At 38.6% G+C, this 25,549-nt stretch overlaps 2 protein-coding genes and 1 long non-coding RNA gene across 4 annotated transcripts in view; 2 read left to right on the forward strand and 1 right to left on the reverse strand.

Moving 5' to 3' along the window:
* The window catches only part of LOC143218514 (uncharacterized), a 145,773-nt gene that overhangs the window by 9,956 nt on the left and 110,268 nt on the right, over nt 1-25,549 (forward strand). The window lies entirely within an intron of this gene.
* On the reverse strand, nt 405-20,430 carry Phrf1 (PHD and ring finger domains 1). Of its 2 annotated transcripts, none has more exons than XM_076443692.1 (15): nt 20,238-20,430; nt 19,318-19,571; nt 18,485-18,559; nt 18,330-18,399; nt 17,884-18,218; nt 17,574-17,807; nt 14,774-14,931; nt 14,079-14,625; nt 13,773-14,014; nt 12,401-13,054; nt 11,334-12,309; nt 5,929-9,738; nt 5,550-5,678; nt 5,320-5,450; nt 405-1,590 (listed from the first exon to the last, which is right to left on the reverse strand). In XM_076443692.1, exons 2-15 carry the CDS (start codon nt 19,432-19,434, stop codon nt 1,572-1,574), a joined length of 7,497 nt encoding a protein of 2,498 aa, XP_076299807.1. In that variant the 5' UTR covers nt 19,435-19,571; nt 20,238-20,430; the 3' UTR covers nt 405-1,571. The 2 variants fall into 2 exon arrangements, with proteins under 2 accessions (XP_076299807.1, XP_076299806.1); XM_076443691.1 differs by having other exon boundaries at nt 18,330-18,405.
* Nucleotides 20,976-24,969, forward strand: Rps13 (ribosomal protein S13). Its single transcript, XM_076443699.1, has 3 exons — nt 20,976-21,085; nt 21,642-21,769; nt 24,621-24,969. Exons 1-3 carry the CDS (start codon nt 21,063-21,065, stop codon nt 24,923-24,925), a joined length of 456 nt encoding a protein of 151 aa, XP_076299814.1. The 5' UTR covers nt 20,976-21,062; the 3' UTR covers nt 24,926-24,969.

A 25,549-nucleotide genomic window follows, 5' to 3' on the forward strand; every position in this document is an offset into this window, starting at 1 on the left:
CATATTAAGTATCTTAAAGGTTCTATCATAATAGAATCTTTCATGTTAACTTGTTCAATTTCATCATTAAACTTTTCTGCTAATTGCTATTTAACAGTAGAATTAGATTACACGTTCCAAATTTAATCCTGAATTTTGTTGTAGCAAAATTGATTTTCTATTATTGAGTTAGTTTCTTTTGTACTTTATTCTTGATTCAATAGTTTCTATGAAAAGAATTTGTGTACATTGCACGTTTATTCGACCGATGATGTAAACAAACAGATCTGTAAATAATCTTTTAAGTAAACGGAAAATTACCACGAGTAAAAATTGATTCAATTTAATTACGTATATGTATGTTAACGATGCATACCACGGAAGTATGAATAATACAGTGACAATAATAATAGCAGAGTGTGATATTGATAAGAATAATAATTTATTCGAATAACGTCCAACTCTGTAGAAAGAGTGAAATTACAATATGTACGTTAGAAACGTGGCTTTCAAGCATTTTTACATGTGCATTAAGAATACGAAAATGACAGTCTCTGCGGAAAAGCCAGTGGTGCCAATGCTTGGCACAGAAAATTCTATTATAAATACAAATATCACGATTATTAGCATATATATATCATTTTTTATACTGAATAAAAAGAAGCGCTAATGTTTAATCATTTGAATAAATAAATGTCAAATTATCAAGTACTTGTTAATACAAACAAGAATAACGTATATCAATACAGTTCATTTATAGCAATCGAAAGTACATCAAGACTATTTTCTTATGATTTATGATAATCAAATAGCTCCTTTTTATTGAGGAAAATTTATCCATAGAAGTTTCGACACTGACATTTTTCATCATTTTCAAGCTTTATTTTAATACCTTTTGTATAACAAATAAACTCGGAAATCAGATGTTTTTTTATATATACCAAAATACCTATTCAAAAGTAAATTTAGATAATAGTGCATTCACAGACTTCTAAAAGTTTTTAGCTATCAAGTAAAGAAGAATAAATAAACTTTTCACAATTTCAAGAGTTAATTCGAAATACAGATTCACGTCCTTAAATTATGAAGACACGGATGATTGGAAATCCATTATGCTTACTTTTCTTTTTCATTGAAACTTGAGTGATCAATCAAGTACGGCGAAATATTTAAATGTTTAAATGAATAAATTCTCAAGGGATTTTACGATTTTTCAGTCTCTGAGAAATGTAGATCTTCTGAAATTACAGAAAGTCAACATATATATATTATCAATGGTTCTTCCGTAGAGACAGTTGGATTCCCTGACAAGACAAAGGATATTGTTTTATATAAATAATAAATGGTACTCTTACAAGTTAATCGATCGATCAATCAATCAATCAACCAACCAAGCAAGCAAGCAAACAATCGACCAATCAACCAATCGACCAATCAATGAATTAATTACGTATTTACAGAGAATACAAGATACATCGCATCATCGAGGAGGAGACTAGCTGTCTCGAAGCTCACTCACCGCTCATCGAGCACGACGATCGTATGAACTACGAAATTGAAGAGAATTGAACAGACACCTAGCTGACTCATGATCAACTCCATAAAATTTTCCTAAAACAGATGAATTATCATTTTGTTAAATTCAAATTTGAAATCGTTTGCGTCTTTATTTGCTATGAACAAAATGAATAAAAATATGAAATTGCTATTACTAGACTGCGGATTTTATCTACTTATAACAAAAATGGTCACGTACAATTTAAAGCAATGGACGTGTTAAAAATATTTAAGGACATCAAAAAGAAGAATACAACTTTTGTTTGACTCCTGTGTCCTTTGATCGATGCGGACACTTTCCATTTTGCATAAAGATCCGCAGTCCAGTTATTACGTCCACAGAAGTTCGTGACATTTAATTATCATTTAATATATGACTGTGAACAAATTATGTAGCACTTCAATATGAAATTTTTCTATAATAATCCCGACGAGAAGCCCCTCATTTTGAGGTCATATTTGCGTTCTTGGGGTTATTTCAGGAAAAAAATGTCTGGTTTAGCCGGTAAAGTAGATTTCCTGTATTTCTATAAACCTGCAAATATCTCGCAGACTATGCGAAATATGGCAAAATATCAGGAGACTTTTTTGTAGAAAATTGAATTTCCAACAATTTATGTCCTATGACATTTTTTTATCAGCTGCGCAGTTTCCGAGTATACTTATATTTCGGTAAAGTTGCAGAACAACTGCCTCCGGTAAATACAGGGTGTCCCACGCAACTGGAACAGGCTGTACCTCCGAAACGATCGGGAGAAGAGGAAAATGTTATAGGAAAAAGTTGAATGGCATCAGACGGTGCATACTACGCAACTAATTTTATGCACTTTTGTGCATCGGTACATCTGAAAAATGCAACTGCCCTTTTTTTAAAAATAGAAACCTACATTTTTGACTGCACCAATCGATGCAGTTTGTTGTGCTCTACATAAAAGTACTAACATACATATGCCTTAAACTTATTCGTTAGGAAGTTATCGAAGCTAAAAGTTCTCTGATTTATAATGGAACATAACGTACAGGTACTCCGGTACACTTGCCAATAACTTCTTAACGAATAAGTTTAGGGCATAAGTATGTTGTACTTTTATGTACAGCACAACAAACTGCATCGATTGGTGCTGTCAAAAATGTAGGTTTCCATTTAAAAAACAAAAGTGCAGTTGCATTTTTCTGATGCACCGATGCACAGAAGTGCATAAAATTAGTTGCGTAGTATGCGCCGTTTGATGCCATTCAACTTTTTCTTATAACATTTTCCTCTATTCTCGACCCTTTAGGAGATACAGCCAGTGTTCCGATATTGTCGAGCATTTTTTGTACGGTGGATGGCCGCTGGAGGCGCTTGCAGCCTCAGTAACGTAAGCTTCTCGATAAAATGGGGTACCTTGAGCACCCCGCAGAATTTTAAAAGATTTGTATGATTTGATTCTGAAAAATGAATGTATAACATGTGCATTTGTGTATATTTTGTAACTTGTAGGACACGTCCTGAAGTTTTTTTGTCCGGAACAGATTGTTTCGGTATTTCCGCGCCAATATAACTGTGTCAAGGCGCAGGGCGCAGAACGCAGGGCTCCACTACCTCGTCATCATAGATACGTTACTGTTTTTTCCGCGCAGCGCCTCTAGCGGCCACCCATCGTACGAAAAATGCTCGACGATATCGGAACACTGGATATCTACAGCCTGTTCCAGTTGCGTGGGACACCCTGTATATGTATAACATAGTGTCAAATCGGCCTGGTTTGGCCGGTAAAGTAGATTTCCTGTTTTCTATAAACCTGCAAATATCTCGCAGACTATGCGAAATATGGCAAAATATCAAGAGACCTTTTTTGTAGGAAATTGAATTTCCTGTAAGATACGTTAAAATGATGTTAAAATTCCATTTTTCAAGAGTAATATGTCACTCTCGTTATACATGTATATGGGTGACCTTCTTTTTAGAAACACTGGGTGCGTGTTAAGCACTGGGTGGGTGTGTGCGCGGTATTATCTGTGTGGGAGCTGCCTCCCTAAACGTAAAGTTTACTGTAGTTGCAACCAAAATTTAGCAAAGCTTTTGTCATAGGACATAAATTGTTGGAAATTTCATTTTCTACGAAAAAGGTCTCTTGATAATTTGCCATATTTCACATGCTTACTGATATATTTGCAAATTTATAAAAACAGGAAACTATCTACTTTACCGGCTAAACCAGGCCGATTTGACACCATGTTATATATAAATTTTTTTCTTGGAATAACCCCAAGAACACAAATATAACCTCAAAACGAGGGGCCACGGAAATCGTACTCTCCCCCTAAAAACGAATGTGGGCCTAATGCGGAAAGAGTGGCGTACGTCTAAGTTGAGCATTCCTAACAGTAATTAACATAAATTAACATAAATTGTTTTCAAAATGTATTTAAGAACATACCAGGTGGTTCACGACAAACAGGCCACCCAAATAGCTCCGTTAGGATTTGAGATAGAAGAAAATGTTAAAGGGGTCAAATATGGCGATATAAAAAAATGTTCCGATTGTAGTCGTTTTCAAGGTCTTTTGAAGGTCATCGATGATTTTCAAATAGCACCGTATATTTTGTAATTTGACAGTGTTGTTGTAGCTGATGTCAAGACGAGCTCAATGATGTGGTACGCTATGACCTTAAAGTGACCTTGGACTCATTAATAGATATAGTTTGACTACTCTGTTTGTGATCAACGGAAATTTAATTTCTTCAGCCATTATCTCTCATAACACGTATTCCGTTAACGGAAGGTGATTTCTAAGCGTACAAAAACAAGATTATCAACAAACTACTGGTATGTATGCCGAGTCAGTTATGGTCATCGAATTATTGCGAGTGTATCAGTTTATCGATAACCGTTTAACGATGCGTTACTCAAACGAGCATAAGACCGATCTTATTTCCATTTATTACGAAAGTCGTCAATGTCTTCGAGAAGCTGTTCGTCTTTACAAAGACCGATTTCCTGATCGCAGATGTCTATTTCGTTCTACTTATTCAAATTTAGTTAAAAAGTTCCGTGAATTAGGCAGTGTAGGACGGAATACGTGTTATGAGAGCTAATGGCTGAAGAAATTAAATTTCCGTTGATCACAAACAGAGTAGTCAAACTATATCTATTAACGAGTCCAAGGTCATTTGAAGGTCATAGTGTACCACATCATTGAACTCGTCTTGACATCAGCTACAAAAACACAGTCAAGTTACAAAATATATGGTGCTATTTGAAAATCATCGACGACCTTCAAAAGACCTTGAAAACGACTACAATCGGAACATTTTTTTACATCACCATATTTGCCCCATTTAACGGTACCACTTTTCTCTCTAACATTTTCTTCTATCTCTAATCCTAACGGAGCTATTTAGGTGGCCTGTTTGTCGTGAACCACCCGGTATACGTATTTGAGTTCGTGTAATGTTTAATACACGTGTACACGTGTATTTCGATACACGGATATACGCATATTTCGATACACGGATATACGCATATTTTACCCCGATAGCACATGACGTCCTTTACACGTCGTTCTCACGACGTTTTTATGTCTAATGTCCCAAAAAGACGCCTTTTTGGTGATGTCGTTTCTACGGCTGAAGGAATACGTCTTTTAGACGTTTCATTTCTGCCATAGAAACGACGTCTCCAAAGAGGCGTCTTGTAGACATCCAAAAGGCGTCTTTTTGTTACGAAACGTGTACAGACTTAAAAATACGTGTAAAAGACGCCTTCAGGAAAATGATTATAAATTACACAGTACTTACGCAGGTTTAGAGGCCTTCGCAGAAGAACTCTCAGTGGTTTTCTTCTTACTGTTTCTGCATTTCCTTACATAAGCTTCTATTAAATGGGCAATCTTTTTCGGATTGATTTCCCCCGTCTTGTTGTGACATATCTAACGAAACAATAAAATTCGAGTAAGCAATCAAGTAAATAGGTAAAAAATCCTCACAGATTGTCCTCTCTCTCATCTCTAATATTATATATTATTTACTTTGGGTACTGCTTTTCGCATAATATCCTTGTACTCTTCCTTTGTAACATGTTTCTTCGTGTAGTGCGGCTTCAACACTAATTTTACTTCTTCCACCACTCGTTCTTGACGATTTAGTTTCTTTAGGAACTAAAACATAATACTAATTAGTCACAAGGCAATTGCAACGATTCAAGTTTCAAGAAAGATATTATTTCGTATAGTTCAATTCTAAAGACAACTTTGAACGATTTGTAATATAGTACAACAGTAAGAGGTGCAGAAATATTTTGATTGAATTGATCGAAGTGGATTGAAATCGTTTGATATTTATGGCTTCTTAAATGTGACGAAACTTCTTTAATGTACTGAAACTGTGTAGTTGCAACAAAAATCAAACCTTATCCTTGACCTGCATCTCGACAGCAGAACTTGGAAGATCATCCAATATCTGAAGCTGATTCTCATCCATGCGTACACCAACCTTTGGATTTGTCGGTTTTTTCTTTTTATCCTTGTCAGGTTTTTTGCTTCTGGCGGGCTTGCTAGCAGTCTTTGTCGTTGGTGCAGCTCCAAAAAGCGTATCGAATGTATCCTTTTTCTCTGCACTTTTCGTTGCCTTCGAGTTGCTATTTTTCGTAGGTTGTGCTCCTCCAACGGTTCCTCCAGCAGTTCCCGCCCCAGCTCCAGGTGAACTATTGAAATTTCCAGGACTCGGTGGATCGAAAATACCGTCGCTGAGAGTCGATCCAGGCGAATACGGAGAAGACATATCCACATTATCGGTTGTTTCTGCACAAGCATCGTTTCCATTTTGCCCATTATTCTTTGTCTGTCCGGACTTTGAACTCCTTGGTTTTCCCGAATTCGCGAAGACTGTCGATGCTTGAGAACGATCACCGGAGCGTTGTTTCTGCTGGTTGCTCGGTGAAATTCGATTCGACTGCAACAAGTTACGCTGATTGCTGTTCGCATTCGAAGAGTTGAACACTCCGCTTCTTTGTACCGCTGCGGCCACCGTGGCAAGTACAGGATTCATTACGTTAAAAGGATTATTTTGATTCTGTACATTCTGCTGACTCTGCTGTCCTTCTAAATTTCCTGTCGAAACCGCAGCATCTTTGATATTTTCATTCTCATTCGCATCGTCTCTTTGCGGCGAAGCTCTTTTGATTGTAACCATAGAAATAATTTTCGGCTTCTCCAATTGTTTCTCCTGGCTCTGCCTTTCTTGCTTCTGCATGTTCTCCTCCTCGTGAATATTTACATCCACAGAGTCATGTTTTCTCGGGGATCTTCTTCTCTCGTCGCTGGAATTTGCTTCTTGACTGGCATCGGGCGTCGGAGATCTAGATTTCGTTGGATCGAACGGATCGTAAGCGTCTGGACTAGTCGGAGGAGATGTCGGAGGCTCCGGAGGAGTATTTGGTCCAATTTTTAATCTCAATTCTAATTCCTCTTGCGCTCTCATCTCTAATTCCTCTTCGACTCTTTCATCCATCTCTTCTTCCTCTTCTTCATCTAAAAGCGGATTTAACATCGATGGCCGTAAGTTACTAGTTTGTTTGTTTATCGAGAATTTTATTTGCGGTTCCGGAGGAGTTTTTGGTCCTTGCGAAACAAACTGTTCTCGCTGCGGTGAATTTTGCGAAGGTTGACACTGATCGGGAGTTATTTGTTGTTCTTGTTTGTCGTCGTCGTCGCTGAGAACTATCACGTCTCGCGGAGATGGAGTCTGTTCTCTGAACGGCGATTGATCCAAATCGATCACCGCGACTGGTTTTTTCGTGGCTGCTATTTCAGCAGCTTTCGACTTTTTCTTTTTGTCTTTTTTCGGTTTCGGTGATTTGGATCGTTTATCTTTCGATTTCTCTTTCTTCGAACGTTTCGGAGGATCGGTTTGAAGCGGCTCTCTGCGGCGTCGTTTCAAAGGAGGAATCAAAGGAATTGTTTCCGGAAGTTCTGGAACTCCGGTTTGAACGTTCTCGTTGTCTTTGTTGAAACACACGCTGACTAAAATATTATCTCCGCTCGCGAAAACTTCTTTCGAAGGTGGCGGAGTTCTGTTTCTCTTTCCTTTCCTCTTTTTCTCGTCTTTCCCTTTCTTGTTCTCTTTCCTGCGATCTTTCTTCTTCTTCTTAATGGCTTCCTTGTTTGTTAGAATTACAGTCAGATTTTTCGGTGGAACATTCACGTTGTCCAGCACCGGAGACCATTCTCTAGAAGCGATTGGTTCTTGTTGTACATGCTGAGGTGTTTTCGACCTAGATCTAGACCAAGATGGTGTCCACTGAGCACTCCAGGAGTCTCTTTCCTCCCTGTCCCTTGAGAAATCTTGTTCGACGATTTTCTCTACTTGTTCCCAATTTCTCGAACAAGATCTTCCTCTGGATCTCGATCTACTTTGTGCTTTTCTCTTCGGGAGCTTCCTCTCCCTAGATTTCGAAGATTTTCTCGGTGATTTCGACCGAGATCTCTTCCGGTTCTTCGATCGGCTGCGAGATTTGTACTTTTTCTTATCCTTACGCCTATCGCGAGATCTAGACAAGGACCTTCTGGATCTCGACAAGGATCTCTTCTGTCGAGACCTCGACAAGGATCTCCTAGACCTTGAGACCGATCTCCTGGACCTTCTCCTCGACAGAGATCTTCGTTTGCGAGATATAGATCTCGATCGCCTTCGTGACAGCGATCTTTTTCTCGACGAAGATCTTCTTCTCGAGGTTGACCTTCTTTTCGGCGACTTGCGTCTTCCTCTGGAGAGGGATCTTCTCCTCGAAAGAGATTTCGAATAAGATCTACGATCCCTGGACCAAGATCTTTGGATTCTAGTTCTGGATCTGCTTCTAGAGCGCAGCTTCGAGTACGATCTAGATCGTTTCGAGCTCAGACTTCTGGATCTGGTTCTTTGTCGCGACTTCTCCCTTATGTCCCGCCCGTATTCGTCTTTTCTAGGTCTCGAAGGCCTCTCCGCGACTATTTTCCTGACGTCGTACCTAGGCAATTCTTTCCTTTTCTCTTTTTTCTTTACTACTTCCTTCTTCTTCTTCGGTTTTTCTTTTTCTTTCGATTTCGATCTTTTCTCCTTGTCTCTGTACGATCTCTCTTTCGTACTCTTCGACAGTTTCTTCCAAGCTACTTGATTCTCCGATGCAATATTTTCTTTATTCTTCTCCGTTTCTTTATTTTTCTCCTTTTTCTCCTTTTTCTTGCGTTTCTTCTCTTCCTCTTTCTCCTTCTCTATCTTTTCACCTTCCTTCGCAGTCTTTTCTTCAACTATCTCGCCATCTTCCATTTCCTTTTCCTTTCGCAAACTCAATAAGGTTAGCTCATCCTCGAAATTCATTGCTTCATCCGTTTCTGAAATAGCTTCAGTTCCCAAGACATTGTAATCCACCGGTGTTCTGCAGCTGTCCAAGTCGTCCGGCTTATCCTTCGTCGGTGTAATCGGTTCCAAGCCACTTTCAATCGGTGGCAATTGCTCCGACGATTTAGACTCCTTCAGAGGAAGCTCATCTTTGCAGGGAGTATAAGCTCCATCGGATTCCCAATCCTTGCTTTGTTCGACAGGTTCTTCAACTGTTGCTTGCTCGTTCGATTTCTCTTTCTCGATAGGAAATCTTTCTTTTTTATTCTCGTTCTCCTCTTCTTCTTCCTCCTCTTCTTCCTCCTCCTCCTCCTCCTCCTCCTCTTCTTCTTCCTCGACAACGAAACGATGCGGCGGTTGTTCTCTCTTTTTATTCTCAGGATCTTTGACTTTGACTTGACATTCTTCGATGTTTGTCGGCTCTTCTGGAATTTCCTCATTAATATCTGCATTTGAAGTTTTAGGAAGCGAAGCAGGAGACTCGCTACCACCCTCCGACACCAGTTCTGAGGAACACTCATTGCTTAACTCACTTTCCACTTTTTTAGGAGATAACTGAGTGGTTTCGGTTGGTACATCTGATAAAGATACTTTCTCTGTTGCAACAACTGCGGATGCTCCTGCCGATTCTTCTTCTTCTTCTTCTTTCCGATCTTCGTTTGCACTTTCTACTCGTTTCAGATCTGGAATTGCGACAAATGTAGAGGACACTTCTGGCTCCTCCTCCTCCTCTTCCTCCTCATCCTTCTTATCCTCTTTTGCTTGACTTTCTTCAAATCTACTCTTCGAAATTTTCTTTCTTTCTTCTTCACGGTCGATAGAGGTTTCCTCCTCCTTTACTGGCTAAAAAATTCATATAAAAATGTCATGTATTGCACGTACATTGTCAAATGAATAGTGGTGTGCGGGTACCCGAGCTTCGGGTCAAGTCGGGCAATGTTCGGGTCGGGATCCCGAAAGTTTATAAACTTCGGGTACCCGGAATTGCAGTCGGGTCGAGTCGGGATCCCGAAAGTTTGCAATATTTGGGTACCCAAAGTTAAAGTTGTATTTATATATGTAAGTATAATACTGTTTCATGATTTTTCAGTTGAATCTTTTATTTTCACTGGCAGGTTCAATGATTTTTGCATTTCCCGTGTAATCGATTCTCGAACTTCGCGACGAAAAGGAATAATTTCGAATACATTACTTGAAATAACAGTATTTTATTTTAAATTCGCGTGTAGGAAGCATAATTGTTCTACTTTTTCCGATACAAGTTTTGTTCTCGTGACTGTGACAATATTTCCAGCGTCAGAAAACAATCGTTCGCTGGATACTTGAGTGGCAGGAATGCCAAGGTATTGTCTTGCTGTTTCTGCAATCATCGGTTCTAATAATATTTCGATTTGTAGTAAACACTGTTTCCTAAACAGTGCTCTTATACTAGGCGCGCAAGTTTCCGGGTTTTTCTCGATCAATTATCCAGATAGCACAAACACGTGTTAAAGATGCCCCGAATGTCCTACGAACGTCTTCCGAACGACTTGTGTTAGAAAACGGTAAGACGTCTCTAAGACGTCTAGAAGACGTTCATTAGACGGTCGTAGGACGTCCGGGAGGTCTTCAAGACGTCCCTAAGAAGTCTTAAAAGTCCATAAATGTAAATTAATTTAAAAGAAGGGGGGGGAAGAGTAAAAATAGATTTCGACAAAAACGAGTTTAAAGTTAAACCTAGCTTTATCAGAAGCACGCATGTGGAATTGACATAAAGTTTAATAAAAATAACAATTCCAATTAAATCACTATAAAAGTAATAAAGATTGAAGTTGAAATCGAACAAGTTCAAATCGAAATTGAAGTTGAAATTGAAGTTGAAATGCAAATAGAAGTTGGTATTGAAGTTGAAATGGAAATTGAAGTCGAAGTTGAAATTTAGGTCGAAATTGAAAAATTGGAGTTGAAATCGAAGAGTTGAAATTGATGTTGAAATTGAAATTTGAAAAATTGAAATTGAAGCAAAAACACTAACTCAAACAAATAATACCAATGTTAATACTACTAGATTATGGGTATATAATATCGGAAAAAGTAGAGCAATTATGCTTCCTACACGCGAATTTAAAATAAAATACTGTTATTTCACATAATGTACTCGAAATTATTCCTTTTTGTCGCGAAATTCGAGAACCGATTACACGGGAAATAGAAAAATCATTTCTGAACCTGCCAGCGAAAATAAAAGATTCAACTGAATAGTCTAAAAAATATAAATACAACTTTAACTTCGGGTACCCGAATATTGCAAACTTTCGGGACCCCGACTCGACCGGACCCAACTGCGATTTCGGGTACCCGAAGTTTATAAACTTTCGGGATCTCGACCCGAACCCGAAATTTCGGGTATCCGCACACCCCTACGAAATGAATAACATACTAACAAATATATCACTTACCTCATTCTCCTTTTTCTTTTCTTCTTCAATTTCTTTTTCCTCCCCCTGCAACCCTAATAATCTGTTATTAATCTTCAGTTTTGTTCCAATCTTGAAGGTAATTTTACCCCTGCTGTCATGAGAGATTTTCTTCGGAGGAATTTTGCTTAATGTTTGCCTCTCTTTCCTCAATGCTTCCACATACGGATCGGATGGCTCTGGGATATCGGCAAGATCACAAGCCTGAACATCACCAACAATAACATCATCATCGTCTGGTATTGAAGGTGGAAGAGGGGGTGGTTCAAGAGGTCCTATCTGTTGTGATAATTGCTGTTCGGTGTGTCGAGCAACGTCCATTGTTTGAGAGGAGTAGATCGAAAAGTTAGGGCAGTCCGCTTGAGAATCCTCTTCCTCTTCATCGTCGTAAGCTGACAAACGAATCGATGCATCTTGAGGTTCAGGTGGCGGTGCTACATTTTCCATCGCCTCCTCCTCTTTTTTCTCTGCCTCGACCTCATCGTTCTTTTTTCCTTCGCTGTCGCTATCGCTATCCACAGAAAAGGGATCGTACTTATCATTTTTTGGAGTGTCTTCTTTATGACTATCGTCGATAACTAACTCCTGATCGCTGTCCTTATCACTCCTCGAATTTTCTTCGAAATCTAAGAGACCCGACGGTGGTTCCGGAGGTGGTAAAAGTGCCACCGATCCATTTTGCTGATCTTGAAGTTCTCCGTCAGATTTCGTTTCAATGTCGCAATAGATGTCGCAATCCTCTTCTTGTCTATTCGAAGCGTTTTCAGTGTCCTGCGATTGCTGCTCTACAGACTGGTTGCCAGCAGAGTCGTCTGGTAAGTTCGCAGGCATATTATTCTGAGGCCGTTCAACGGGAGTTTGCGGCGATCTAGGACGATTGAATCTTTCAGGAAAGGAATGGTGCTCGAATCCTTCTGTAAAATTGAATGGAGGTCTCCCTGGAGGCATGAAACGGAATCTGAAAATTTCATAAAATACAGTTCAAGTTTAACGAATAATAGAAATATACTTGGTAGTACAGCTATATGTAAAGTACAGTTAATTAATACCTCTCATTTCGAAAGTGTTGAGGATTGCGATTCCTGAATGGAGGACTTCCTCCAAACATGGGAGGGCCGCAGTGTTCAAAGTTTGGATTGTAAAACGCAGGAGGTCCAAAATCCCTTCCAAAATTCCCACCACCACTTCCGCCATAACTATGTCTGCCACTTCCAGCTAGGGAATCTCTTCCATAATTTTGCCCGCCGTGACTGTGTCTCGTGTTATCCCTGTAGCCACCCCTGAAGTTACCTCTATTTCCTCCTCCACAGGGATTATTATACATTGGAGCCTGTGTAATTAACTCTGAATTAATCCCGGACGCTTCCAGCGGTCCGTCCGTGCTAGATGTTTTCTTATCCTTTACATCAGGATCTGTTTTCTCGATATTAGCTGATATTTTATCTTCTATCTTTTTGTTCTCCGAATCGTCAGGATCTTCCTTCTTGTCGATCAATAGAAGACCGTCTGACTTCAAAATCACATTATTGTTTCTCGAATGCCACATTTCCTGGCTGCATATTATGCTGCTGAGAAGATCAGTTTCTGGTTGTTGAGGGATAGCAATACTTTTTACACGAAGGTGTCTCCGGGAAGACATTATAGAGCGTCTATGAATAGTTATAGTAGGACCATTGGCTGTTTGATAATCCTCGGTATCGGAACTGCAAAATCAAACATTCGAAATAGTTTTGATTTCCATTAATCTAGGGGTCTGGTCTAGCAGACTAAGATTGGTCCAGCGGCCCCCCACCCACAATTTTTATTAATATTGTGCGGAGAACAATGGTTTTAGGTTGAAAGATAACCCCCTAAAATTCCAAGTCGCTAACCCTTCGTATAAGGATGATATGAGGGTAAATCCCCTTAACTAAAAAATTCCCATTTTTTTCTCGGTTGTTAATTAAGATATTCGGATAAAAAAAACGAAAATACTCGAACTTATCTCCTTCATATCGTACATTTTTTTCACCATTGTGATTAAATTATCAAGGGTAGAAAAAAATCATTCTTTGGAAGTGGTCACTCGAAGGGTTGCTTGCATTTCCCACCTCTAAAAAATTAAATGTTTTTTTCTATCCTTAATAATTTGATCACAATGGTGAAATGAAGTATGTATGATATGAAGGAGGTAAGTTCGAGTATTTTCGTTTTTTTTATCCGAATATCTTAATTAACAACCGAGAAAAAAAATTATACAGTTAAGGGTATTTACCCCCTCATATCATCCTTATACGAAGGGTTAGCGACTTAAAATTTTAGGGGGTTGTCTTCCAACCTAAAACCATTGTTTTCCACACAATATCAATAAAAATTGTGCGTGCAGCCGCTGGACCTGCTATTAGTCTGCTATTAATCAGAAATATCAAGTGTAACATTTACCCTGGAGGACTATAATTCAAACCCAGACCATCTCCGAGAAGACTAAGCCTCGTGACTCCAGCTTCGTATCGGGCAGTGTTCAATGCAGATCTTTCCGACAGAATTGTACGATTTCTAACGCTAGGTAATAAAACTGGAACACCTTTGGCTGGCTTACAAATACCTAAAGAAGCTGCGAGTCTCCTTTTCGGGTTAGTTAAAACGCTCGATACAGTTCTAGCTGGACGTGCAACCTTTCTCCTCTGTGAAACATAATATGATTATTTGCTTAAAATGATAAATACATTGAAAATTCTAAGCCATTACCTTCTTCCTCGTTTTTCTTTTCTTTCTTCGTACGCCGATCGGAGTTACTTTGACAAATGTAACAATCTCTTCTTCTTCCCCTTCTTCGTTACGCTCCGTGATTCTAACTTCCTTTAATATTGTCTGTCTACTGGAAACTTTCCTCGGCTTTCTAGACTTAGCTCTGCTTCCTCTCTTCGTCGAACTGCTCCCAGACTTTTTACTACTACTACTACTTCTCAAAGTGCTGCCCTTTTCTCTAGAATTGCCCTTCGGACGACCGCTGTCAGAATTTTTCGAATTATTTCTAGTATCGGCTCTTCCCCGAGAGTTCGTGAAAGTACTTTCGTAGCTAGAATCACTCGAGCTGCTTCTAGATCTCTGATATCTCCGTGAACTTCTATCTGAACAATTTCGATCCCCGGAGCCCCATGTATGAAAAGCATTGCTCGGAGAACGACTTCGACTGTTGTCACCGTATGACTCCAAACCAGAAGAGGTGGAAGGCTGGTTTGGATCGAACGTTTGTTGACGGGTTGGTTGTGGATTGTCATAAATTCGATTTCTTCTGTTAACACAATTATATATTAAATAATGTTGTATTGTGTATAATATAATATTGAAAAATACAAAAGAAAACAAACTGTATTACAAAATTGAACAGAACTCTATGAAGAACCCTTATTATAATTTTATTTTATTCAGCGATTCGGTACCTGCGAATAGTGGCTCTAACACGTTCTGTATGTCTAGTACGAGGTAAAATTCGTGGTTGAGTGTCTTGAGGTTGACCAGTACGTGTTCTGCCGTATGATACGCCGAGTCTTCGGGCTTCTTCCATTAAGTCTGGTATCTCGTCCAAATCAATCTCCACCTAGAAGAATAGATACGAAACGTGGTCGTGAAGAACAGAAAATACACTAAAATTCGGTTTCCGCTTATACAAAGAAAATTTCTAAGGGTCGTTCCATGTCAAATCGATCACTTTTTGCAGGCACCATCGTCGATTTTGTTCTAAATGAAATAGAGGGTGGCTGAAAAGTTCCCGGAATTTTTTCAAGCATTCCAGCAGTGTAAAAATACCGCACGGACGAATGAATCCACACACTTGACCGAATAATAAGTTTTATTGATTCGTTTACAATGAAATGAACCAAAAGCATTTACAACAAATGTTCGAAATTGCCTCCTTTCGATTTGATACATTTACGGAGCCGTTTTCTAAAATTCCCGACGATGCACCGTCGCGCACTCTTCCACCGTAATCTCGTCCCAGGCACGCGTCAACGCCGCTTTCAGTTGCTCCACCGTAGTCCAGTCAATGAATGCTCATAAGGGGGGTGTAGAGGGAAATGGAAGGAAAACAATTTTTAACTTTGGGACTTTGTTTGGACTAGTTGGGAGATAAACATACTAAAAGCCCCTACTCCTACGAGGTGAGCGGGGTGCAGGGGGGCACGTAGATCCCCTTTTACGGTTTTCCGTTTATATCTCGAAAACTATGCGTCCTAGCGATAAGACCATTCCATACAAAATTAAAGCTGACACAATGTGTCACAAGATTGATTCGACTCAGTTTTTCGTTATCTCGCATAGTTTCCGAGATATCCGCGCTCAAATTTCACTAATTCTGCTGAAGAGTCAATAAGGCAAAAAACGTGAGGCAAAAATTTCTTTTTCACAATTAGAGAACTTTGAGCGCGGATATCTTGAAAACTATGCGAGATAGCGAAAAACTGAATCCAATCAATCTTGTGGCACATTTTATCAGCTTTAATTTTGTATAGAATGGTCTTATCGCTAGGACGCGTAGTTTCCGAGATATAAGCGGAAAACCTTCTACGTGCGCTCCGGTACCCCGCTCACCTCCTAGGAGTGGGGACTTTTAGTATGTTTACCTCCTAGCTAGTCCAAACAAAGACCAAACTTTAAAAATTGTGTTCCTTCCATTTCCCTCTACAACTTTCCGTTGACTGGACTAGTGGCGTGTCGCCTTCCTGAAATTTTTTGCTACATGATGGACTATACTGAGTAATCTATCGGGTTAAGATCCGGCGAGTTCGGCGACCAAACATCCTTTCCCCAAAAGCCGGGAAACAGGTATTTGCAGACGACGATGGTGGATTCGGCGGAATGCGCCGGCGCCCAGTCCTGCTGAAGCGTGAATCCGCCCTGGACGAAGTGTCGCGTTGCCCACGGCTTTAATTCCCTCCGGAGGACACGTTCCTGGTACTCGGCGGCGTTGATTTTTACGTTTCTCGGGATGAACACCAGTGGCGTCTTCCCAGTGGTGCAGATAGCGGCCTAAGCCATCACCGAGGCTGGAAAATGGCTGCGGCCGATGGTTTTCGCAGCCTAAGTCTCCTGCTGGCCCTTCTTGAGCAGCTGGCGGTGATTTTCGCGGTTTTGTAGGGGTTCGACCGTGAAAATTTTCTCATCCGTGAAAAGAACCTTCTTCAGGCCATCACCAGCGACCATCGACGGGAATTTTAGAAAGCGGGTTCCGTAAATGTATCGAATCAAAAGGAGGCAATTCCGAACATTCGTTGTAAATGTTTTTGGTTCATTTCATTGTTAATGAATTAATAAAACGTATTATTCGGTAAAGTGTGTGGTTCCGTTCGTTTGTGCGGTATTTTTATGTTGCTGAAATGCTTTAAAAAGTTCCGGGATCTTTTCAGCCACCCTGTATGTTGTAGTCCATGTGAAATTAAGGGGGGAGGGTTAAGTCATTATTTTGCTGGTTTCGAATTTTTTTAGAAATGGCAGGCTTTCGAACATTTCAATTTTTGCCCATTTTTGTGAAAACGGGCCTCGCTTGCAAATTTTTATCTCAGGAACGGTCGTCCGATTGAGCTACATTTTTTTTGTTTTATTCGGAAAGGATTGGGCTATTATAAAATAATTTCTTCAACCTCAACAATCAACTTCATATAATGTCGAAGAATTTAAACAAATTCCTTTCTTTTACGTTTCTTTCGATGAGGGAGCTCAGTGATTTAAATGCAGAAAAAATATGGTTATATTCCTTAAAATGAGCCCTTTAAAATAAGCCCTTCAAAAGGAATATAACTATATTTTTTCTACATTTAAATCACTGAGCCCCCTCATCGTGAAAAACGTAAAAGAAAGGAATTTGTTCAAATTTTTCGACATTGTAAAGTTGATTATCGAGATAGAAAAAATTATTTTGTAATAGCTCAATCCTTTCCGAATAAAACAAAAAAAATGTAGCTCAATCGTACGAACCGTTCCTGAGATAAAAATTTGCAAGCGAGGCCCGTTTTCGCAAAAATGGGCAAAAATTGAAATTTTTCAAAAAAATTCGAAACCAGCAAAATGATGACTTAAACCCTCCCCCTAATTTCACATGGGCTACAACATATTTCATTTAGAACAAAATCGACGATAGTGCCTGCAAAAAGTGATCGATTTGGCATGGAATATACATAATTCACATTTCAGCAATGTGATAAATACTTGGAAAATAATGAAAAGAAGATGAAGAATCCTTACAGCTTCCGCATCGTTCTGACTGTTTTGTGAACATTCTGGGCAAAACCATTCTTCCATAGGTACTTCTGTCATCGGAGGTGATAAACATTCTAGATGGTAGCCACAATCACAACCATCGCAAAGAAGCATGCGATCTTCTCTATCGCTTTGGTGGCATATTTCGCAAAACGTAGGATCTTCCAGCAGTTCGTCTTCTACGCGGGAGGTCACTTCTACTGGGACTTGTCTTATAATCTATAAGAAAAATAAAATTAAGTTAATTTGTGTTAACCACTATTAGAAATGGGATGTCAATTGTAGAAGAACATACCTGTCCTCCAAACTCATTTCTAACATGGATCGTTGTGAACGTTTGACGATCCACTGGACAAGTGTTTACATTTTTGCTCCATTCCAGTAGACATTCCAAGCAGAAACAATGTTCGCAGGAAGATGGAGTGCCTAACTGTTGCCTTCTAAAAGGAAGTAAACATATAGGACATTTTTCTATCTGATCATCGCTGGTGTCTGTATCTACATCCGACAAAATTTTAGGGGGCTTTTTAGATCTTGATTTTCCAAGAACCTTTCGTTTAATAGGTTTCTTTTCTGATTCCGATGAACTGCTCCAATCCGACTGCCATTCGCTAGTATCGCTGCTTTCTCCTGATAAATAAATTGTGCAAATATTATTTCAAATTTAATCGTATGTTTATTTACAAACATTTCAATTTTTTCTAATATATATCACTCCAAATGAAAACTCATGGAACCAACCTAATTGGTTATAATTATTTGAATCTGTACTGCTGCTTCTATAACTTGAATTGTCCTCGGTAATAACTCTCTGAAACTTTGAAATAGATAAATATCGTGATATTTCAAGCACACTACAGTTTATAATTCTTTTATTAGTCTCGAATGTAACTCACTCGACTTTGTCTTGTTACAATGCGCCGTTGAACGTCTCCGTCTTCATCGCTAGATTCACCTTCGCTTATGACCCTCTGCGTGTATAAAATTACGATTCTTAAAGTTAATTATGTTTCTTCTATCGATCGTATTTGCTGTTAATAAATGTTAAATGCTTTCGGCGCAACGGTTCAATCGTTCATTACTAAAATCAATGTTTCAATCCTAGTTCGGATCCTTTTCCAAAAAAATCCAAACTAGGATCGAACCATTGCGCCGGAAGCATTTAACATTTATCTAAAGTTAATAATATGAGAAAATCATTTCGGCACAACACTTCGATTGTTCATTACTAAAATCAACGTTTCAATCCTAGCTCGGATCCTTTTCGAAAAGGATCCAAACTAGGATCGAACCGTTGCGCCAAAAGCATTTAACATTTATCTAAAGTTAATAATATGAGCAAAATCATTTCGGCACAACGGTTTGATCGTTCATTACTAAAATCAACGTTTTGATCCTAGCTCAGATCCTTTTCAAGATCCTTCTCGAAAAAGATCCAAACTAGGATCGAACCGTTGCACCAAAAGCATTTAACATTTATCTAAAGTTAATAATATGAGAAAATCATTTCGACGCAACGGTTTGATCGTTTATTACTAAAATCAACGTTTTGATCCTAGCTCGGATCCTTTTCGAGATCTATTTCAAAAAGAATCCAAACTAGGATTGAACCGTTGATTTTGTTCGATAATTAATGATAAACGATCGAACCGTTGCGCCGAAAGCATTTAACATTTATTTAAAGTTAAAAATCATTTCGACACAAATATTAATATAAATTGATACGTACATGAGTTTTCGATTTCCTGCGAGATAGCACGATAGTTTCGTCACTATCTTCGCTATCAGGTACGACAAGTTTCTTCCGCTTGCCGGATTTGGGTGTCTGATCGTTGTCGCTGGACATTTTAACTTTGCTACAAAATCATACCCGCCTTGTCACATGTCCCACTTGTAATTAAAAACACAAAACGTTAACACAATTCCTTGCTTCGTTTCACTTTATTTTTTGGTCTAAGTTACTTTTCTTTCCTGCTTATCATTCTGTTAGTAAACAAAAAAATACAGAACTGAGTACGCATAATGAAACACTTGATAATAACCGTGTTATAAAATGAATCAACAAAAGAATTCAGAGGATACTCTAACAAAAGAAAAAAATGTAGATTAAAATATAGAAATTATGAAAAATCTATCGAACAAATAAACTAAATTTGAATAATCTAAATGTAAACAAACGTCTAGAACGATAATAGTATAAGCGAACTAATATTTCAGTATCGAGTACAGAAAATTTCGAGAATTATTTAACATCTAACTAATTATATCCAAGTATAATTTGAATCATAATGTATATTGAAATAAACGTCAAGTTATTAGTTTTATTCATAGTTCGATCAATATAATCATAGAAAATCTGTTAAAACTCAATTGAATTACACACTGAAAACTTATTGAAATACTTTGTGAGTCACTGTATATAACCACATTAACACACCACTAATTTCGTTTCTTAAAAAAAAAATATCGTAGATCAAGAAATTGTATCCTCTAACGCGAACGGTGAATATTTTGTTGAAATAATCGATTGTTTGGATTCGGCCGGAAAAATCTTACAAAAAATTTCTCGTATATTGAATGAAATTACACAGAGAGAAAAGGACAAGGATCGAGCAGTGTCGAGGGTGAACCTAGAAAATGTCAATTTACCTTCGAAATTCCGAAGATTCCGATTTAACACTGTATCAAAGGAATCCAATATCGATCATACATTATCAATTATTCAATTATTGACTGATTCGATGTTGACTTCGATGGAGATTCACAAATGTTGACAGAGGATACGCTTAGACTTGAGAAACTGCCGACATTTTGGCTGCCGACGCCGTTCGCGACGTTGCGCTATTTTCTCACTGTTTCACCGAGAACTCCGAAAAATGAAAATTCTTCGTTCATTAACGTAAAACAAATGATAATTCCTCTGAGAACAAATTTTTATGCTTATACCAAGCTCTTTTATAACTTACAGAACTTACAAACTGAAAATTTCATAAATATTCACTTGATTTCTGTTGTGAACATCCGCCGGAAGTTCTATAAAGCACCGAGTTTAATTTTAAGCTGGTGGATATGTAAAGAAAAATGCGCCCTTTGGTAAAATATCAAGAATCAACTTCTTTTCTTTATAATAGATAACATCTAATTTTTCACGGTTTATACTATTGTTGATAATGTTAGCGTACTGTATAAAATTTCAACATTTCTTTACCTTTTTGAGATGCAATACGTGAGATAATAATAAATCATGAATGTAATGTTACTTTATAATTTATTCTCAGTATGTTTACTCGATCGAAACATAATTTTTTATTATAAATAATTAAATGTAAAGAATTAAAGTGTTTTCTTTGCGCAACTGCTTTGTGATTAGTTTTTAATTTTCCCGCACAGATTTTGAATTAATACACGATTCTACTACTTGCTGGCTGAATCCAAACGGCGCTACTGTCTCTTGTCGGATAAAACCACGCAAAGATGGGTCGTATGCACGCACCAGGGTAAACTAAATTAAATATTTAAAAAATTAATAATCGTGAACAATTTTGAAAGCACTATTCCGTCGTTGCCTTCATTTTTCTCATTGTTACGATATAAATTTCTGAATTTCTTGTATGGAAAAATGATCAAGTAGCTTTCCGTTCACGACCATGTGTTGCTTACTTAAATTACTAATAAATAAAGTTTAAGCGTTTATTTTTCTATGTTATAACATATTTTAACGAAGATTAATGTGTACATTTAAATTCAGAATCGTGAAAATTCGTGCCTGAGACACTTGATAAATAGAAATTTTAGTCTTTCATGAACATAACCTTAATATTTTTAATTTACCGACATTTTTACGTTCATAGTTTCAATACTTCAGAAAGCAAACGGTTCATGTATTTAGTGATTGTCTTACATCACTTTTATAATTCTACATTTGTTCGTAAGTCTCGAATCAAATTAGTAGCTTCCTAGATATTGCTTTCCATGATTATTATAAAAAATGTTGTTATAAAAAGTTGGTTGTGATACCAAGATTTGTAATAATGGGAACTTCTTATTTTATAGAAAGGGTATATCCCAGTCGGCATTGCCATACAGACGCAGCGTACCAACATGGTTAAAGTTGACGCCGGAAGATTGTAAAGATTTAATTTACAAACTTGCGAAGAAGGGTCACACACCGTCTCAAATTGGTAAATCTTTTTAATCTTTTGTCGTGTTGAACATTTATAAATAATTACTTTATAGATTGTATCATTGTGTGTGTGTGTATCAGGATCTGACATGGGGGCATTGACAATACATATAGTTAACCAATACGGCAACGAAGTGCTTCGTGTTAACATTGTGTTCATTGTGTTCTTATCTCTGTAGAATTTACTTGCATCCGAAAATATTTAAACGTATTTAGGAGCAGGAGTACTTGCTTTTATGAATGTTTCTATGCCTGCTTGTTCATCGCACTCGCTGTCTTCTCTCTCTCTCTCTCTCTCTCTCTCTCTCTCTCTCTCATTTATATTATTCATCTACATAGCTGTATCTGCGACTTTGTCCACGTGCAATAACAAATACAAAAGTTTTAGCAGAAACGTGCCCAAAAGAAGGTGGAAAAGGCATCTTTGGTCACTAATGACGTCACAACTTTTGAACGAATGGACTTTTTCGAATACAGATTTCTCCTAAATCTTCCCGAAGAAACGCCGCGTTCAGCCGTTCTCAGGCGATGCCGTCACAAACAGACAGACAGACACGATTTTATTATAGTATATAGAGAGAGATAGAGAAGAGATTCATTTCGATTATCTTCAATATTTAATCCAGTTTCGTTATCTGAATGTATGCGACTACTTTTTTCTTCTGAAATTATTTCTGAATGTACTTTTTCTACTATTCATTCCTTTGTTGTTGATGACAATGATGACATTGTGAAGCCCTTTTCAACCTTCTTTCTAATCTAGATCAGATTAGATCAGGCATGGGCAGAAATAGCGCCAAAGCTAGGGAATTCTCGGTGGACGCCTACTTCTCCCGCCCGCGCGTCTCGCTCCCCGTGGTGGCCATAGTCCCGTGGAGCTCCTCAGGCCCGTCCCTACCGCATGCCGTATGCACTGCGCGTGGCGCGTTGGGGCGACTCGCGTACCCATAGGTTTCCACATTACCCATGAGGTACTATGGTCAATGCGTTTTTTTTTGTAAGTGGTTTCCCCTATAGGCCTATTCCACTGCGCGACACGATAATTTTGAAAAAATAAATGTGGAAAATTGTCATGGGTAATGTGGAAACCTATGGGTACGCGAGTCGCCCCAACGCGCCACGCGCCGTGCATACGGCATGCGGTAGGTACGGGCCTGAGGATCTCCGCGGGACTATGGCCACCACGGGGAGCGAGACGCGCGGGCGGGAGAAGTAGGCGTCCACCGAGAATTCCCTAGCTTTGGCGCTATTTCTGCCCATGCCTGGATTAGATTATCTTCTGGGTTTTATAAACGTTTTTTTTTCGGATCAATATCTGTAATAAAATGTAGTACAGCTTGTCGAATCTAGCTGTGCGGTGGTTGACCAAAACTTAGGAACGCACAGACAAAAACAAAGACGCCACATGCATCGTTTGACAGGTGACAATCAGTTCACCATCGTTGCGAGGTTCCACCTATTTACCATTGCGCAGAGGGGCACATTCAGCCGCACAGCTAGATTTGACAAGCTCGTAATGTTGACAACACGTTTATTCAGCTTTGGAAAAGCGTGGAAACGGAACAACAAATTTCTACTCGCTCTATTATTGCAATCTTTCGCTGGACAGTAATCAAAATTTGTTTTCGCTATGCTGTGGAAAAATTGCAGCTTCCGTAACGTTGTTTTTAACGAACGCTGTAAGTTTATATGCCAAACTTAGAGTATTTCTACTTTCCAGCAGTAGTACTCAACATGTCAGATCCCGATAATGCTATTTGGTAAACATTATACCCATAGATCATTCAGATTACAAATAAATACATAAGTTTAGTGTTCTATATGATAATCTCAGAGTTTGCAATATCAAAGCAGTGATATTTTGAGGCAAACTGTGACAAAAATACATTCTGCGTAAAATATTGAGATTGTACGAGGTGCGTTAGAAAAGTAATGAGACATTCTTTTTACACCTGAAGGTGGTCACCTTCAAAATAATTCGCTTGGGCAGCTACCAGCGACGGAGGCGTTGTTTCCACTCTCCGTAGCACTCTTTTGGAAGGCTTCTGTTGGAATACCTTTCAGCTCGTCGGTTACGCTCTTCTGGATATCATCCACAGTGCTAAAATGACGCCCTTTCAAGTGGTTTTTATCCGGGGAATAAAAAGAAGTCACAGGAACTGAGATCTGGCGAATAGGGGGGCTGAGGAGTCACAGGAATGTTATTTTTTGCAAAAAATTTATTAATAGAGATTGTCGTGGTGCAGCTCCATGTTTGTAACGCGCTTGATAGTCTTCAGACTTCACTTCAGACGCTCTCGACAATCTCCTAGCAACAGTAGCAACTTGAAACAAGTGTGAACAACAAAGTCACGATTCAACCTAACTGCCTTTCCAATGTAGAAGTCAACAGCGATGTCGGTTGATGGACAGTGTTGCCAGTTTCATTACTTTTCTAACGCACCTCGTATATTTCCAATTACTTTCGTACATACAGCTTGTCAAATCTAGCTGTGTGGTTCACCAAAACTTAGGAATGCGCAGACAAAAACAAAGACCGCACTTGACGAGAGAAGGATGCAACATAAAGAACAGTGAGGTACACACCTTGTCAAAATTGTGTACTATCCATTATTTCTTACAGCAGTAAACATACAAAACAACTGTTTATATGTTTCTGTGAATACACTTGTGTCACTTTACTTTTTAACTGAACTGTTGCCACGTGCATCGTTTGACAGGTTACGATCAGTTCACCAGCGTTGCGAGGTTCCGCCTATTTACCATTGTGCAGTGGGGACATTCAGCCGCACAGCTAGATTTGACAAGCTGTACATAATAATCAAATAGTAATCAACCATGATTTACAGGTGTCATCCTCAGAGATTCTCATGGTGTGGCTCAGGTACGTTTTCGAACCGGAAACAAGATTTTGAGGATTGTGAAGAGTATGGGACTCGCTCCGGATTTACCAGAGGATCTTTACTATTTGATCAAGAAGGCGGTAGCTATCAGAAAGCACTTGGAAAGAAACCGCAAAGATAAAGACAGCAAATTCAGATTGATTCTTGTCGAATCGAGAATTCATCGGCTTGCCCGTTATTATAAGTCGAAGGGTACTCTACCTGCAAATTGGAAATACGAGAGTTCTACTGCTAGTGCTCTTGTCGCATAATTACCTTTTTTCATTTCTCAATAAAATAAAAATTTAAACACAAATTTGTTGTTTTACAGAATCCATGCTTCGATCATATAGGCAATAAGTTAATGTTAAGTTTAATCTTTAGCAATGCAATTCTTTTGATACTGTGTTCTTTAACCACGAATTCAAATTAGTTCCGGAAAGTTCAGAGTTTAACAACAGATCAAAACAAGAGAATCAGATTTTTAAGCGTGTGCAGATTTATCATGAATCATTTATATGAAAAAGACATTTATTTTTGTATAAAAGAAAGTACCAGTTGGCTTTTGTACAGCGTTCTAGCCCATCGCAAAAGTTGGCCCAGTTTTGACGTCACGGGGTCTGTCCAGAGTCGGAGAGTGATCCACAAGGAGGTAAGAATTGCGCATGTGCTTCCTTCGTCCTCGACTTTTCTTGAGGACAGCACAACATGCGTTCACCAAGCAGTGATGGGACATTGGACAGGTTTTTTTCGCGAAATACTTTCGCAAAATGTGTTACGATTTCATTTTTATACCAATCGAATATCAATAATAACTTACGAAAAACTCGTAGCATGTTTGTCTCGTCGCCTCGACCTGGAGTTTTTCGGTATTTTCCCGCCAATAATAGTAGTCC

This window comes from Lasioglossum baleicum, chromosome 19, assembly GCF_051020765.1.
Source record: "Lasioglossum baleicum chromosome 19, iyLasBale1, whole genome shotgun sequence".
NCBI classification, from domain to species: domain Eukaryota; kingdom Metazoa; phylum Arthropoda; class Insecta; order Hymenoptera; family Halictidae; genus Lasioglossum; species Lasioglossum baleicum.